This window comes from Hypanus sabinus, unplaced genomic scaffold (assembly GCF_030144855.1).
Source record: "Hypanus sabinus isolate sHypSab1 unplaced genomic scaffold, sHypSab1.hap1 scaffold_754, whole genome shotgun sequence".
Taxonomy (NCBI): Eukaryota; Metazoa; Chordata; class Chondrichthyes; order Myliobatiformes; family Dasyatidae; genus Hypanus; species Hypanus sabinus.
In genome coordinates, this window is record NW_026781605.1 from 103006 (window position 1) to 121379 (window position 18374).

General features: G+C 42.0%; 1 protein-coding gene and 1 non-coding gene across 2 annotated transcripts in view; one reads left to right on the forward strand and one right to left on the reverse strand.

The window, feature by feature from the left end:
• Positions 1-4364, reverse strand: part of LOC132390060 (gastrula zinc finger protein XlCGF26.1-like) — a 71249-nt gene extending 66885 nt beyond the window's left edge. Inside the window, exon 1 of the mRNA XM_059962648.1 lies at positions 3253-4364. Within this exon, the coding sequence (XP_059818631.1) occupies positions 3253-4355 (1103 nt within the window). The 5' untranslated portion in view covers positions 4356-4364. The remainder of the gene's footprint in view (positions 1-3252) is intronic.
• A 13456-nt stretch (positions 4365-17820) lies between these two features.
• Positions 17821-17982, forward strand: LOC132390061 (U1 spliceosomal RNA). Its single transcript, XR_009510764.1, has one exon. It is a non-coding gene; the product is annotated as a U1 spliceosomal RNA (small nuclear RNA).
• Positions 17983-18374: the final 392 nt, after the last annotated feature.

The following is an 18374-nucleotide window of genomic DNA, read 5'->3' on the forward strand; positions in this document are numbered from 1 at the left end:
ATGTAAATTAAACAATGTGTGAGCTTCTGACGTGCAGGAATAAATAAGTTGCCTCCGATTCACTCACAGTCACACACAATTAACTGACCGGCGACAACGAGTCAGCGGTTGAATAATCAGTCCCGTTTCTCACCGTCACTCCGCATCGGGGAGCCGATGATTATAAAATCACACTTCAGGGCCGTGACCGAGATCGCTGCAGATCCAACGTCACTGCTGAGGGATCTGTGAATTTAACATCATTATATCGGCCAAACCGCCGAATGCACCGTCCTCTGCAAAGGGGGCAAAAAGCTTCTCTCCGGAAAAATGCAAACCCCGGGACACTGGTGTCCCAGACTGAGGTACGCCCTGCACCCCTACCACCCCCCCCCCCCCACCTCCCGGGGTCTTCGCGTCCGTGTAATTCCCCGAGGTCCCAGGTGGGGGGAATCTCGAACCTGCACATCAGGTGAATGCAAACCCCGGGACACTGGTGTCCCAGACTGAGGTACGCCTTGCACACCTCCCCGCCCCCCGGGGTCTTCGCGTCCGTGTAATTCCCCGAGGTCCCAGGTGGGGGAATCTCGAACCTGCACATCAGGTAAATGCAAACCCCGGGACACTGGTGTCCCAGACTGAGGTACGCCCTGCACCCCTACCACCCCCCCACCTCCCGGGGTCTTCGCGTCCGTGTAATTCCCCGAGGTCCCAGGTGGTGGAATCTCGAACCTGCACATCAGGTAAATGCAGCATCCCTGGACAGGAGGCGGAAATGCTGGCTACTAGATTGGAGAATGTATTGCCTTAAAGTATCTCTGTCGATCAGACCAGATTTATTAAAAACCGCTATTTGTCCTTTAATATTAGGAGATTGATGAATATTGTTTATACTCCCTCATCTAGAATTCCAGAATGAGTCAACTCATTGGGTGCCGAGAATGCATTCGATAGAGTTGAACGGCCATACTTAATTACCACGCTTGAGAAATTTAATTTTATTTCCTAATTTATATCTTGGGTTAAATTGATATATTATGCCCCTACGGCTTCGGTACTTACCAATAATATAAGATCTCCTTTTTCTCGGTTATTTCGCGGTACTAGGCAAGGTTATCCTCTTAGCCCATTGCTATTTGACATGGCCCTGGAATCTTTAGCTATTGCTATTCGTGACTCTCCTTCTATATTTGGCGTTTCCCGCGGGAATGTGGTACACAAGTTAACGTTATATGCGGATGATTAGTTATTATATATTTCGAATCCTGACAAATCCAGTCCTGGTTTTATATCCTGCTCGCTCAGTTTAGAAACTTTTCTGGTTACAAACTGAATCTTAATAAGAGTGAACATTTCCCTTTAAAATTGTCAGTTCCAATCTTTTGTCATTTAGCATTTAGATTAGTTACGGATTATTTTACTTACCTCGGTGTTAAAATTACTAAAAAAAAACACAAGGATTTATTTAATGTTAATCTTTTACCTTTAATTGATCAGGTCAAACAATTGCTTACTAGCTGGTCCTTATTGTCTATGTCATTGATTGGCCAAATTAATGCAAAAAAAAAGATTATTTTACCTAAGATTTTATATCTTTTCCCAGCAGTACCAATCATTATACTTAAATCCTTTTTTGATACTATTGACTCTAAAAGTTCATCTAAAAAATGGCAGAACAAAAATCCTAGGCTAAGTAAAAAATATTTGCAGAAATCCAAAAAGAATGGTGGCTTGGCAGTGCCAAATTTAAGATTTTATTACTGGGCAATTAATATTCAATACTTAATATTCTGTACATAAGAAGTGGATTTGAATGTTGGTCTTCATTGGGTTAATCTTGAACGCAATTCGGCACAAGGATTTTCATTGGCTTCCATCTTAGGGAGCTCACTTCCCTTGGTTCTCTCTAAATTGAATAAACAAATGGTAAACCAGATAATTAAACATACATTCTGAATATGGTTTCAGTTTCAGTTTCGTAAATTCCTTGGCTTGAATAAATTTATATTATCAAATCCTATTATATCTAATTATTTCTTTTAGCCTTCTGTCATGGATCAAACCTTTATGGCTTGGAAAATGAAGGGTATAATATTTTTTCGTGATTTAATTTTGGATAACTGTTTCATGTCTTTTGAACAGTAGTCTAATAAATATAATTTGCCGATATCTAAAAAATATTGGATTTGGGCAAATTATATTTATGATTATGAAAATACAGCCAGATATATCTGATAAAATTAAAAATGAATGGGGGAAGGACATTCAACTCTCTGTACCTACAAAGAAATGGGGAATTTTTTTTTACAATTAATTAGGTTTTCTTCTATTTGTGCCAAACAGATGTTGATTCAATTTAAAGTAGTATATAGGGCATATATATCTGAGGATAAGTTAGCCCAATTTTATTCTTATATAAATAAGATCTGGGATAGATGTTATTCTGAGGTAGCTTCTCTAACTCATAAGTTTTGGCCTTGCTCTGTATTGGAACAATTATGAAAAAATATTGTTGATATATTCTCTACAATTTTACACGTAGATTTACAACCTCATCCTATTATTGCAACTTTTGGATTGATTTGTCCTCTGCAGCTTGGCGGATGATTGCATTTGCTATCTTAATGGCTAGAAGACCTATTTTATTGAAATGGAAAGAGACAAATCCTCCAATTACAGCGCAATGGTTTTCTCAAACAATATCTTGTTTAAATTTAGAAAAAAAAATAGAAGTGGTACATTTGACCCCTCGGTTAAATTTGAAGAAACTTGGAGGCCTTTTATTCAACACTTCCATAGAATGTCATTTGATTTCTTCTGATTCCTTTACTTTATCCATTGATTTGAGTAGAGGAGCAGAGTTGACGACATTAATGATTTTATTTGACATAATTGACTAGACCAGCTTAGTTTAGTTTCGTTTCATTTTGGTTCAGTTTAGTTTTTGTTTGATTTCAATTTGTGTTTTTTTTTTCCTTTTTTTCTATTTTGGTTATATTAGGGGTTTGGGAAGTCAATTATATTGGTGCTATTTATATATTTTTTAACATATGTTAATTGCCAACAATGTAATCCCACTCCCTTTGTACTACTAAGAACATTATGAATTGCTTTTGAAAAACTTAATAAAAAGATTGACAAAGAAAGAAAACTAAACAAGCTGCAAGTCAGACTGATATGCCTTATAATCAATCCCTCTCACTTAAAATGACAGTCCACAACAAACAAAACTTAGGGATTCATAACAACGGCTCCTCCCCATTGTGAACTGACTGGTGTGCCAGTAGTTCGGATGACTGAGTGTATCCTTTCCCACATTCTGAGCAGATGAATGGCTTCTCCCCAGTGTGAACTCGGTGATGACTCTGTAGGGTGGATGACCGAGTGAATCCCTTCCCACAGACTGAGCAAGTGAATGGCCTCTCCCCAGTGTGAACTCGCTGATGAATCTGTAAGCTGGATAAATGAGTGAGTCTCTTCCCACAGACCAAGCAGGTGAATGGCTTCTCTCCACTGTGGACTCGCTGATGTATCTGCAGGTGGGATAAATAAATGAATCTCTTCCCACAGACTGAGCAGGTGGATGGCTTCTCCCCAGTGTGAACTCGCTGGTGTGCCAGTAGGTGGGATGACCGAGTGAATCCCTTCCCACACTCTGAGCAGGTGAACGGCCTCTCTCCAGTGTGAACTCGCTGATGCCTCAGTAGGGTGGATAGATCAGTGAATCTCTTCCCACAGACTGAGCAGGTGAACGGCTTCTCCCCAGTGTGAACTCGCTGATGACTCTGTAGGTTGGATAACTGAGTGAATCCCTTCCCACAGTCTGAGCAGGTGAATGGCCTCTCCCCAGTGTGAACTCGCAGGTGTTCAAGTAGGTAGAATGACCGAGTGAATCGTTTCCCACATTCTGAGCAGGTGAATGGCTTCTTCCCAGTGTGAACTCGCTGATGACTCTGAAGGTGGGATGACTGAGTGAATCGTTTCCCACATTCTGAGCAGGTGAACGGCTTCTCCCCGGTATGAATTCGCTGATGTTTCTGTCGGCTGGATGAGTCAATGAATCTCTTCCCACAGACTGCGCAGGGGAACGGCTTCTCCCCAGTGTGAACTCGCTGATGACTCTGTAGGTTGGATAACTGAGTGAATCCCTTCCCACAGTCTGAGCAGGTGAATGGCCTCTCCCCAGTGTGAACTCGCAGGTGTTCAAGTAGGTAGAATGACCGAGTGAATCTCTTCCCACAGACTGCGCAGGGGAACGGCTTCTCCCCATTGTGAATTCGCTGGTGTTTCCATAGGGTTGAAGAGTTACTGAATCTCTTCTCACAGATGGAGCAGGTGAACAGCCGCTCCTTGGTGTGAACTCGCTGGTGAGCCATTAGGTCAGATGACCGAGTGAATACTTTCCCATAAATTCAGCAGATGAACAACATCTGCTCGGTGTGGTGTGAACTGACTGGTGTGTCCACAGGTGGGAAAACCAACTGAATTCTTTATTACACACAAAACAGGAAAATGGCCTTGTCCAGTGTGAACTTGCTGATGTACCTTCAGTTGAGATGACTGAGTGAATCCATTCCCACTGTCTGAGCAGGTGAATGTCCTTTCTCCTGTGTAAAATGACAGGTTTGCTATTTGGGCAAATAACCAAGTGAATTCCTCCCCACAGTCTGAGCAGGAAGGATGGTCGATTGTATCCCTTGCTCCACTTCTAAAATATCTAGACAGAAAGACCAAAACTTGTTTGTGATTCCCGGAGACAAATTCCTTCTCATTTTTAACCTGTGAAAAGATTTACAAAATCCATCAATGGGTGTAGGACAACATTTCAGATGAGATTACTTGAGTTGTCAAGGTTTGATCTGGTATCACACTGTTACAATGAGGTTGAAGCAAAGTTGGACAGAGAAATCATCTTCTGACTGGGCAGAGTGCTGGTATCTGGAATGACCCTGATGCTCTTCCTGTCTCTATAAGAATGGGGCATTTCTACCATCTCCAATCTGTACCTTGGCTCAGTTTGACTCTCTTCATTGGTATTATTCCCTGTTCCTGCTGAGCTGCATGGGTGCCTGGCCGCACAGTAACTGAAACACTCTCACTCTTTTATGTATTATTATCTTAAAGTGCCACAATTTTTAATGCCATATATTCACCTGCTGAGGTGAATTGTTGTTCCGCAGCTGTTAAAAGGACAGTGAATTTTTGTAATATTTCAGGTTCTTGTAGAAAAGTACAACACAGAAACAGGTCCTTTGGGCCATCTGGTTTGTGCTGAACTATTTAAATTGCCCACTCCCATACCTCTACCATCCAGGTACCTATACGAACCTCTTAAATGTTGAGATCGAGCTCGCATGCACCACTTGTGCTGGCTACTCATTCCACACCCAGGCAACTGTCTGTGTGAAGAAGTTTCCCTCGTGTTCCCCTTAACATTTCACCTTTCACCTTAACCCCTGGCCACTTGTTGTAGTCCCACCCCCATCTCAGTGGAGAAAGGCAGCTTGCATTAACTCTATCAATGCCTCTCTATCACAATCAAATCTCCCTCAATCTTCTACATTCCAACGAATAATGTCCTGACCCATTCAATCTTTCCTTATAACTCAAGTCCTCCAGACATGGCAACATCCTTGTGAATTTTCTCTAAAATCTCTGAACCTCTTTTAAATCTTTCCTGTAGGTAGGTGACCAAAACTGCACACAATACTCCAAATTAGGCCTCACCAATGTCTTCTACAAGTGAACATAAAATCCATCTATTGTCACTATTTGGTTCGTGAAGTCCAATGGGCTAAAATATTTTTTCCGTCACTATCTAACTGTCATACCACTTTCCATGAATTAATGACTTGTATTCCTAGGTCCCTTTCCTCTACAACACTCCTCCGTGCCCGACCAGTCACTGTGAAAGACCTCCCTTGGTAGGTCAGACCAAAGTGCAACAACTCACACTGGTCTGCATTAAATTCCATTTTCCATTTCTAAAACCATTTTCCCAGTGGGTTCAGATTGCACTGCAAGCCATGATAGTCTTCCTTGCTGTCCATTACACCACCAGTCTTGGTGTCATCCACAAATTTGCTGATCCAGTTAACCACACTATCATCCAGATTACTGAGATAGATGACAAACAACAACAGATCCAGCACTGATCCCTGTGGCTCACCACTAGTCACATGCCCCCAGTCAGAAAGGCAACCATCAGCTACCACGCTCTGGCTTCTCCCAAAGACAGAGTCTCATCCAATTTACTATCTCATCTTGAATGCTGAGTGACTAAACCTTCTTGACCAACTTCTCATATGAGACTTTGTCAAGTGCCTTGCTAAAGTCCATGTAGACAACATCCACTGCCTTGTCTTCAACCACTTTCCTGATAACTTCCTCGAGAGACTCTATAAGATTGGTTAGACATGACCTACTATGCTCAAAGCCATGCTGCCTATCCTTGATCAGTCCACATCTATCCAAATACTTATATATCCGGTTCCTGCACATATGTCACAATGACTTTTCCACTACTGTTGTCAAGCTCACCAATATAAAATTTCCTAGCTTAATTTTAGAGTCTTTCTTGAACAGCTGAACAACATTGGCGTCCTCCAATCCTCCAGTACCTCAGCTGTCACTAAGGATGAGTTAAATATCTGTGCTTGGACCCCGACAATTTCTGCACTTGTCTTCCGCAGGGTCCTAGTGATCAACTTGCCAAGCCCTGGGGATTTATCCATGCTAATTTGCCTTAAGACAGCAAAAACCTCCACCTCTGTAATCTGTACAGGGTCCATGAAGTTGATGCTGCTTTGCCTCACTTCTACAGACTCTGTGTCCATCTCCTGAGTCAATACGGATGCTAAACTACTATTTAAAACCTCCCCCATCTATTTTGTCTCCCGTATAGATTACCATTCTGATCGTCCAGAGTGGGCTTGTTTCTGTTCTGACCTTCTCCATGTTTCTGTGACAGAAGGGGAATCTGGTAGGAATGACGATGGAGCAGCAATGGCTGGAGTTTCTGGGAGCAACTCGGGAGCTGAGTGATAGACACATCCCAAAGAAGTGGAAGCATTGGAAAGGCAGGAGGACACAACCGTGGCTGAAATGAGAAGCCAAAGCCAACATAAACTCCAAAGAGAGGGAAAACAAAAGAGCAGAAACTATTGGGAAGCTTTTAGAAACCAAGAGAAGACAACTGAAAACATTGTCGGATGAGCTCACGGTGTGGAATGATGATATTGTAGCACCCAACAGTCTGAGGCATTGAGAGGAACAAAATACCCTTGGCCTCGATATCTCTTGAAAACCAAGGTTCCCTGTACCAGTTATCTTTCAACTTTCAGTTTTGCAGGCACGTACAAACTCTTCATCATCAAAATTTCACTTCTGAAGTGCTCCCACTCACCAACTAATTATGCTAATTATCATAAATTATCAAATTAGTAAAATTATAAATTAGCAAATTATCATAATTTGCCACGAAACAGCCTGTTCCAATCCACACTTGTCAGATCTTTTCTGACACCTTCAAAGTTGACCTTTCTCCAATTTAGAATCTCCACCCATGGTCCAGACCTCTCTTTTTCCATATTTACTTTCAATCTCTTGGCATTATGATAACTAATTTCTGTCAACAGCCCCGGATCATTTCCTAACAGCTTATTGCATACTTCTACATTGGGAATTCTACTTCCCAATTAAGGACACATTTGACTAGTCTTTTTACGGATGGGAGTCTCAGACAATATATGGAAAATTAAAATCACTTAACATATCACCCTTTGTTTGTTAGCATGGTCTGTGATCACTGGAGAAAGATTTGTTCCTCTGTATCCCTCAGACTGTTGGCTGGAACCATGTCCCAGCAATGGCTACAATATCATAATACATGGTCCATACATGCTGGTTGTGTGGTCGAAAAAAACACAACAGTGTCTCTTTCACCTCAGAGCATTGAGAAGTTTGAAATGGGGACCTAAATCCTAAGAACTTTCTGCAGGGTCACAATTAAGTGCATTGTGACTGGCTGTGTCACTGCCTGGTATGGGGACTGTACTTCCCTATATCGCAGGACTCTGCAGAGAGTGGTGCAGAGAGCCCAGCGCGTCTGTAGATGTGAACTTCTCACTATTCAGGGCTGTAAAGAGGACCTGAAGGGTCATTGTGGATCCCAGTCAACCCAACCACTAACTGCTCCAGCTGCTACCATCTGGGAAATGGTACCGCAGCATAAAAGCCAGGACCAACAGGCTCTGGGACAGCTTCTTCCACCAAGCCATCAGACTGATTAATTCATGCTGATACAACTGTATTTCTATGTTATGTTGACTGTCCTGTTGTACATAATGTTTATTATAAATTACCATAAATTGCATATTGCACATTTAGACAGACACATAATGTAAATATTTCTACTCCTCATGTATATGAAGGATATAAGTAATAAAGACAATTCAATTCAATTCTGCACCTCCATTATCTGTTCTGTCATTCTGGCTCCCACCCTGCCTGCAACTTTAGTTTAACTCCCCCACTAGCACTTGCAAGCCTTACCACTGGGATATTAGTCCCCTTCTAGTTATGTTCCCCTAACTATTGAACCCCCTAACACACCTTTGACTTCCCTCTGCCAGATAATCCCTCCCCCAACAGTTTCTAAAGTGGCCCACCTGTTGTTCTGTGGGATGGCCTCAAGAGTACTCTGTGATGGCTATTTAACCTCATTCCACTTCCTGACTCTCACCCAGTTTCCTGTGTCCTGCATCTCGGTGTAACACACCTCTCTTTCTGTCATATTTTTCACCTTCTCCGACTCCTGGCTGATCCAGAATTTATCCATTTCAAGTTCCAACTCCTCAAAGTGCAGGGTTACAAGCAGTAGCTGGATGCACATCTTGTAGGTGAGGGCATCAGGGACACTGGAGGTCTCCCCACCTTCCCACCAATGTCCCCTCCAATTTGTAATCACCAGTGTGCACAAAAACCTTGTGCTGTGCAAATTTTTGCCCAGTGACAACAATATGTGCACAGTGAATTTTATATAGAGAGGTGTTCATTTCTACAGCTATCAAGTCACTGTCAACAAGCACTTTGATCTCCTCTGGGTTTCACTGACTTCATCCGCACTCTCACACAACCAATGTAACAGGCCTGTAGCAGTACTGAAGGATTTTCTCGCCAGTGCTTTTGCACACCATATATACATTGGCAGGCAATAGTTTGGGCACCCCAGTCAAAATTTCTGTTATTCTGAATAGTTAACTGAGTGGAAGATGAACTGATCTCCAAAAGTCATAAAGTTAAAGATGAAACATTATTTTCAAAATTTTATGCAAGATTGGTGAATTATTTTTGTTTTTAAAATTTCAGAGTGGAAAAAATATGAAAGGAACACCATGCAAAAGTTTGGGAACCCCAAGAGATTTGAGATTTGTCAAATAACCTTTAGCAATGTCTCAGACCTTAATCAGCTTGTCAGGGCTATGGCTTGTTCACAAACTTCGTTAGGAAAAGCCAGGTGTTGCAACTTTCAAAGCTTAAGAAGTACCCTGACTTCACAAACCTTGTCCCAACAATCGTAGCCATGGGCTCCTCTAAACCCCTGCCTAGCACTCTGAAAATTAAAATACATGATGCCCACAAAGAAGGAGAAGACTATAAGAAGATAGCAAAGTTTTTTCAGGAAGCCATTTCCTCAATTCATAATGTACTTAAGAAATGGCAGTTAACAGTAACTGTGGAGGTCCAAAAGACCAAGAAATCCTTCTGAGAGAACTGCTCGTAGGACTGCTAGAAAGGGAAATCAAAACCCCCATTTGTCTGCAAAAGACCTTCAGGAATATTTAGCAGACTCTGGAGTGGTGGTGCACTGTTCTACTACTCAATGACACCTGCACAAATATGACATTCATGGAAGAGTCATCAGAAGAAAACCTTTCCTGCATCTTCACCACAAAATACAGCGTCAGTAATTTGCAAAGGAACATCTAAACAAGCCTTTTGCATTTTGCAAACAAGTCCCGATGAAGTTAAAAAAGAACTTTTTGGCCACAATGAGCAAAGGTATGTTTGGAGAAAAAGGTTTTATTTTGAAACTGTAAATGATGGATTTAAGAGAGTAATCTTGCTTAAAATATTAAAGAATGTGTCATCTTTAACTTTATGCCTTTTGGAAATCAGGTCATTGTTTTACTCGCTTAGCTATTTACAGGAATAGAAATTTTGACCAGGGGGGCCCAGACTTTTGCATGTCACTGTATGCAATTTTCTTCCTAAATGATGCTTTAAAAAGTCGGACATCCAAATATCACTCCACTTCCAACCACTTACAAATTATCCAGCAACTTTTGCATCACCACAATACACACAGGTACAACCAGTTTCTGTATTTTACCTAAATATTTCTCCTGAACCCTCCCTCAAGAGACGGACGCTGATGAACTCGGTGATGACAATGCCAATGAATATGAAGGGAAGGACAGTAGTCTGTCTCATTGGAGTCTGGCACATTTGTGATGTGAAAGCTGCTTGTTTCCCAGGGCACAGTTGTTTGATATCATTATGTACCCAGAGAGAATGGGTAAAAACATATCCTCACGGGTAGAAAACTCCACAACAAGAGCAGGCAGAACAAGCAACACACACAAAATGCTGGAGGAACTCAGCAGGCCGGGCAGCATCTATGGGAAAGAGTACTAATGCTGAGTTCCTCCGGCATTCTGTGTGTGTTGCTTGGATTTACAGCAGCTGCAGATTTTCTCTTGCTGCGGTTGGAGATAGAGCAAAGGTGATTTTCTCAGCAGCTGATAGAAAGATTTTGTTCTCTTTTTCCGAGTACCTAATCCTTGCATTCAGATAGCTGGAGCTCAGCTCTGTCTGTGAGATCTATCTGCTCCCATTCCCTGATTAGCCGGAAGCTCCCCGGGGTCCGTGTACGGATCGTGGGGCTGAGAGAGAGGAAAAAGACCTGCCTGTGCCGAGTTTGCGGGCCACAGTCTCCAGTTCTCACAGCAATTGTCACTCAATTAAAGTCGAAAAAGTCCTTACCTTTTCGCTCCTCCCGACATTTTGTATACGGCGCGCATGCGTAGTTATCGGACACGGCAGCAACCCTGCGCCTGCGCATTTGATCGGTGCTTCAAACGACAGCGAAATTTTAAATGCGCGGCTTCATGGGTAATCATGGTGCCATTAAAAATTTCTGCCAGCACCTGTTCCATGTCCATATCTCAGGTATTTTTTGTGTGTAGAAAACTCTGCGACTTTCTTAACGCAGAAAACCGCTCCCATAAACGATACACTCAATATCAACAGGCATTTCGTGTATCTCATACCAAAGTCCAATCCTCTTACAAATGCAGATCTGAAACAAAAGAGATTCTGCATTTGCTGGAAATACAAAGACGCACACAAAATGCTGAAGGAGCTCTGCAGTTCAGGCAGCAACTAAGCAGAGGAGTAGGGGCTAAAGGGGCTCGGATTAAATGCTGCCTATTTATTCCTCTCCACATTTGCTGCCTGATCTGCTGATAACCTGCGAAGTTTTGTAGAAATTAACCATTTTGTTTTTCAATTAACCAGTTTCCAAATGTTTCTTATCTTTCATTCATAGACACATCCTGCTGGTCTGGCTCCTCTTCCTCCTCCTGCTCGTAACCTCCAGACCCCATCTCCTTCCAGAGCCCCTGAGCCATGATTGGAGCTGGCAAATCTTTGGTTTCTGACTCTGCTCCATCGAAGGTTCACTCCCTAGTCTGCTGTCAGGCTTAAGAGGTGCATTGTAACAACCCAGCTGTCTGAAGCACAGTCCTCTGAAATTGGTGAAAATGACACAAAATTTGAAAAGAGCAGGGAAAAGGGAGTTTAACCACCTTAGTCCAGAGCCCTGTGGAAGGTCAAATACTCAACGATTTCATCGAGATATTTAGCCTGGGAAAAATCATGCAGGAAATTCATGCAGGTGTATAAGGTGATGAGAGGCATTGATTGTGTGAAAAGTCAGAGGCTTTTTTCCCCCAGGGCTGAGATGGCTAACACGTGGAGGGCATAGTTACGTACACAACGCTGGAAGAACTCATCAGGTCAGGCAGTATCCGTGAGAAAGGTGTAGCCAACGTTTCGGGCCGAGACCCTTCATCGGGAATGGGGGGGGGGGAAGAGAGGGCCGAAGCCCAGTAATAGAGATGGGGAGGGGGAAGGGCTAGAGGTACCAGTGGAAAACCAATCAGAGGAAAGATAAAGGGGGAGGGGATAAGCATGAAAAGGGGGGATGGCATAGCTAAGGTGCTTGGAAGTAGTTCAAGGGAGATGTCAGTGATATATTTTTTATACAGATAACGGTGGGTGTGTGGACTGCACTACCAGCGACGGCGGTAGAGACGGGTACAATAGAGTCTTTTAAGAGACTCTTAGAGAGGTACATGGAGCTTAGGAAAATGGAGGGTTCTGTGGTAGGGTAATTCCAGGCATTTTCTAGAGTAGGTTTCATGGTCGGAACAGCATTGTGGGCCGAAGGGCCTGTAATTTGCTGCAGATTTCTCTGATTCTAAGAAACTCAAGGGAAATCTCTTCTCCCACGGAGCGGTGCAAAGTTGCAACAGGGAGAGTGAGAGATAAATTTTAAAATACTGATATGGAACAGAAAACTGGGCAGGGAGCAGATGGACCGAGTGGCCTCTCTAGTGTACATTGTGAGTTTGGCAGTGACAATAAGTACCTGCGACACGGGATTTGATACAGAACTGATTTATCTTTCACAGATCCACAATATTAAACACCAGTCTAGTTTAAGGCTAACATCAGCAGAACAGACTCCTCCAATGCTCAGTGACCAGGGTTCAGTCCTGGGTGCAATGAGCAGCCGCAAGAACTGCAGAATCTGACAGTAACAGTCCCTCATGGACCTGCAGCTGCCTTCAGTCACCGTGATGGTTAAACATTTAACACGGAGCTGATTTGAACTTCCTCCCTGATGTGAAGTTGCTGGTGTTGCCGCAGCTGGGATGATTGAGTGAAACTCTTTTCTCACTCCGGACAGAAATGTGGCCTCTATTTACACGGATGCGGCCCAGCCTGCTGAGTTCCTCCAGCGTCTTGTACGTGTTGCTTTCCCCACAGCACCTGCAGTCTACTTTGTGTCCATGCTCTGGTGAACTGAGAGATACAGCAGATCTAACGTGCTGTTGTGTTTGTGATTCCCATACACAAATCCTTTTAATTTTCTACACTGTTAAAGGCTTACAAAGCACGTCAGTGGGTGAAGGACAACATTTCAACTGAAATTATTTTAGTCTCCATGGTGCCTTCTGATTAAAACACATGTCACAGCTCAAAACAATTTAGAGGAACAAGATTTCATCTTCTAACTGGCCACAGTTCCGGCATCAGGCACAATATCAAACTCTCTGCTTCCCTCTCTGTATCAAAATGGATCACATCTTCCCTTCATCAGTCTGTGATTTGGCTCAGTTTGTCTGTCTCCTTCGCTTTCTGAGCATGCGCCACACCCCTACTGAGATCACAATTTATTTACACGGCTGTGACTAGAGACTTTCTGATTATTATGTCCCTCCCGGCATTTGACGGTGGTAAACTCAGAGTCAGCAATGGTATTGAACATCGGGAGTAGGTGATTAGGCTTTTTCGTTGGAGATGATAAACTGCCGGTAGTGTGTGTCTGGATGAGTGGGTCGTTTTCAGACTGGAAGGAGGTAGCGTTTGGAGTTCCCCAGAGATCAGTCCCTGACCACAGTTGTTCACAGTTTAATGTCCTGGCTGAGGCAGCGAGATGTGAGATGTCCCAGTCTGCTGGTGACGCAGAAAGAGTGGAGTTGGGGGAGGGGAGGCTATTCACATGCAATTTCGTAGCTTTGCAATCAGTACATAATGCACTGTGGGGCTGCAGTGGCGGGTTCCAATCTGCTAATTAATCAATGTTGACTACACTACTTCGATCGGCCGAATCCCAAACAATAACGAAACAGCCTACAGAGAAGAAGTCTTCACCAGACACAGTGGTGTCAAGAAAAGAACCTCATTGTGACAAACAAAGGAGCTGGTTGTGGATTACAGGAGGAATGGAGACAGGGAGCAAATTCAACATTTATAAGTCTGTTATTGACACAAAATGCACATTTTAATATTGATCATGACAGTGTATTTAAATATTGTTAATGACATAAAACATATTTTTATAGATTGTTACGGACAGAGAATCGTATAATTTGTGTTCCGTGTGTTATCTGAATGTACTTACTTGCCTGTGATGCTGTCACAAGTACTGTGATGCGGTACCTGTACCTTCCCGTACTTGTGCACTTGGCAATAAATTCAACAGGACCTGAGAAATCTCAGTGAGATTTGATTAGTGATGATCACCTTGGCAGCTCGGTAGGTCGAATGTATGAGACAATACACTGTTAAATGCAAAACTCTGAACAGTGTTGATGATCAGAGGGATTTGAGACTCCAAGTTCATCGCTCCCTGAAAGAGACTGCACAGATTTATCAGGTGGTTCAGAAGGCAAATGGCGTGGTTGTCTTTATTAGTTGAAGCATTGAGTTCAAAAGTCGGGAAGTTGTGTTGCGGCTGTTACGAGCCTGCGGTCGGACTGTGACTGTTTCTTTAAGAGCGCCGGCGTGAGGAGGCGGTCCTATGACGTCAGTCACAGGCTGACAGCGCTGACTGTGGACTGAACCATAAGAGAGAGAGAGAGAGCGATCTGCAGACAGGCAGTCGACCAATCTAAAGAGAGAGAGGGAGACTGGTAAAGCTGATTTCTTCAGTTAGTCGCAGCTGAGGCTTGGAACTCTCCTGTGCCCACAAGAGTGGGTTGATCATCGGTACACGGAACCACAACGAATGTGTGTGGCTGTCACTTCGTGTAATCCATAGGAGCGGGGTTTGGAATATCTTGTATTAATCCTTGCCTGGGTATGTTGTGTGGTAACCCCTGGAAGACGGTATTCCTGTGACAGGTCACTTTCGCTGATAACTCGGATGTGGACGGATTCAGCGGATATGAACTTCGACGGAGTTATTTTGAAGTAACGGCATTTTCTCTACGTTTCACCCTGGATTACAAATATCTCTCCCCCATCATTTTTTCCGTGGATTACTGAATTTTCCTGCTTTACCATCTCAAGACTCTAAGCTTTGTTCCCTCGGTCTCGATAGTCGGGGAGTTATAATTACGCGTATATACACATAACACTGTTAACTTTCCTTTATTTCGTGAAATTACAATTTTGTAAGTAGATACTAATAAAGAGAGTGATTTTAACATCAAAACCAGACTCCAGTGTGAACTCTATTGCTGCTGGTTCGTTTCTAAAACGTTTCAGTTCGTAACAGTTTTATAAAACTAGTTAGACCAGGTCTGGAGTGTTTCATACAGTTCTGGTCGCCCCCATTCTCGGAAGGATGTCAGGGCTTTGGAGAGGGCGCAGAAGAGGTTTACCAGGACACTGCCTGGATTAGAGGGCATGAGCTATAACGAGAGGCTGGACAAACGTGTGTTGTTTTCTCCAGAGCGGAGCAGGCTGGGGTGAGACTGGATGGGCGTTTATAAGATTACGAGAGGAATAGATAGAGTGGACAGACGATATTTTTTTCCTGGGAGTTGAAATGTCTAACACATTTAAGTTGGAAGCAGTTGTGAGCGGCAAATTTGCTTCTTTCCACAGAGTAGTGGGTAACAGGAGTCACTGCCAGCGGTGGGAGACCAAACGGGTCACGTGATCCCGGTTCCTGTTCACGTTTTTCCGCAGATCTGCAGCATCTGCGGGTCACTGCTCTCCGTGTCCGTGTAGCTTCATCTTTCCCCGTTCAGACAAGGCAGTGAGATCCGGATCTGTCACGTCCTCTCATTGTGGTGGAGAATATGTTTTTTTCTGCAATTTTCTCAGCATGTTTCATTCCACTGTTTTTATCTGCTGAAGTGCGGCCGATGTTTCTGGGTGTCTGACCCATTTATGTGAGGATTTGGCCTTTTCTATTTCTTTGAGCTTCTCATAAATGTGTACAGTTCAGTTGAGCTTCACTCCACTACTTCCAAAGCAACAACCCGGTCAGTCAAACAGTCGGCACAATTAAAATAGTTTATTACATCTTTTTTTCATTTTGTACTATTTATATAATTTAACTGTAATATTTATATTCTTATATTAAATCAGAATTGTTAAAATCCATCGTTATGAATTAGGTTCTACTGCTGCCGCAGGGACAACACATTTCATGACACATGCCGGTGTTATTAAACCTGATTCTGATATTAATATGGGAGACGCAACACCGGTCACCTGATCCCAGTTACCGCAGATCGTAATGAGAGATTGAAGCCTTTTCTATTCATTTGCATTCCACAGAAGTGACAACAGTTCAGTTTCCTTCTGAGGTTCCAAAACAGAAGCTCAGTCTGTCTAATATCTCCACACAATTAAAATGGGGAATTGGTTTATTCTCATCAGGTACTGAACTTCCAGTGAAAATCTTGCCTGACGTATCATCCACACAGATCGATACATTACAACAGTACATTAAACTGATATACGACAAACCAATGAACTGTAGCAAATCATTCTGGCTGCAGAGAAAGTGCAGTGCAGATAGACATATGGTGCAGGGTCACGTCGAGTTACATTGTGAGGTCGAGTCCATTTTATCATTCATTTGGCTTGTAACCACAGACAGGAAGCCGTCCTTGAGCTTGTCATTACTAAGAACTGCAGCTCTTCTGTTTTCTCACTTTCTCGCGGCACTAGACAGGGATGTCCATTAAGCCCTTTATTACTTAATTTTGTATTGGAGCCTTTAGCTATAACACTATGTGAAGCTAAAAGTATTAATGGTGTCTCTATGAATGGAACCATACATAAGATTTCTCTTTATGCAGATGATCTTTTGGTTTTTATTTCAAATCTTGTGGAATCAATTCCTAATCTTTTGGAAACACTTAAAAGTTTTCAGTAAATTTTCAGAATATAAACTTAACTTGAATAAAAGCGAATTGTTTCCATTAAATGTCCCTGTTAGTACATATGATGATATTCCTTTTAGAATTGTTAATACATTTAGAAATTTAGGTATTATAATTACTAAGAAATATAAAGATCTCTATGAAGCGAATGTCGTTCCTTTAATGGACTCCATGAAACAACTTTTGATTTTTATATATTTTCCAAAATATACCTATCTTTTTAACTAAAAAAAAGTCGACCAAATTGACTCTCTTATTTCTTCCTTTATTTGGAACAATGAGAGACCAAGAATTAATAAGTATCATTTACAAAAAATGTTTTTGGTTATATTGGCTTGATAAGAACCAAAAAACATTCTGGGTTAATTCGGAATTTAAAGCTCTTAAACAATTTTATTTAACTTCAATTTTAGGAGCTCCATCACCTTTACAGCTCTCTAAAATTCCAAATTTAAATCTTTACCCGGTTATTAAACAATCCCCACGGATTTGGGTTCAGTTCCGTATTTTTTTAAATGTTAAACAATTTAAGATGTATAGTTTTTATATCGAAACTTTTCATTTAAACCTTCAACAACTGACCCCATTTTTCTCTTATGGAAAAGTAAAGGGATCCATTCTTTTACAGATTTATTTGGTGATGGTCGGTTGATGACCTTTGAAGAGTTAATTAACAAATTTTCTCTCGCTCATACACATTCTTTGCAATATTTTCAGCTTAGACATTTTTTACAACCATGTTTACCTAAGTTTCCATATTTACAAGAACCTGATTTGTTGGAAACCATTTTGAAATTGAATCCCTTAGTGAATGGTTCCATTAGCAGAATTTATAATTTATTTTTGTTACAAGAAGAAAACCTATATACTTACGGCAGGGAGCCGTCGGTGATCAGGAGGGCCGAGGTTCCAGGACGAAGCTATCCCATTGAACTCCGGGTGAGCTGACGCCTGCGATATCCCCAAATGCGGGATACTCGACTGCACAATTTGTGGTAGTGGGGAACTGCGTTCGCGCTCTCCCCTGAAAAAAAAAAGAAAAAAAGAAGAAAACCTATCACTAAAGATTAAACGATATTGGGAGAGAGAATTTAATATGACCTTTGTTAATGACGATTGGCTTCGAGTTTTGAAAAACGTAAATTCCTCTTCTCTTTGTGCCAACCATTGTTTAATTCAATTTAAAATCGTTCACCGTTATTATTTAGCAAAGGAGAGACTATCTAATGTATTTCCTAGTACAGAGAAATGCTGTGATAGATGTATAAATGAAGTATCTACTTTGTCACATATGTTCTGGTCATGTTTTACATTAAAATCGTTTTGGAAATCTTTATTTTCTACAATTTCTAAACCTCTGGAAATAAATGTATAACCTAATAGATTGACTGTTCCTTTTGGAATAGTTCCACATCATAT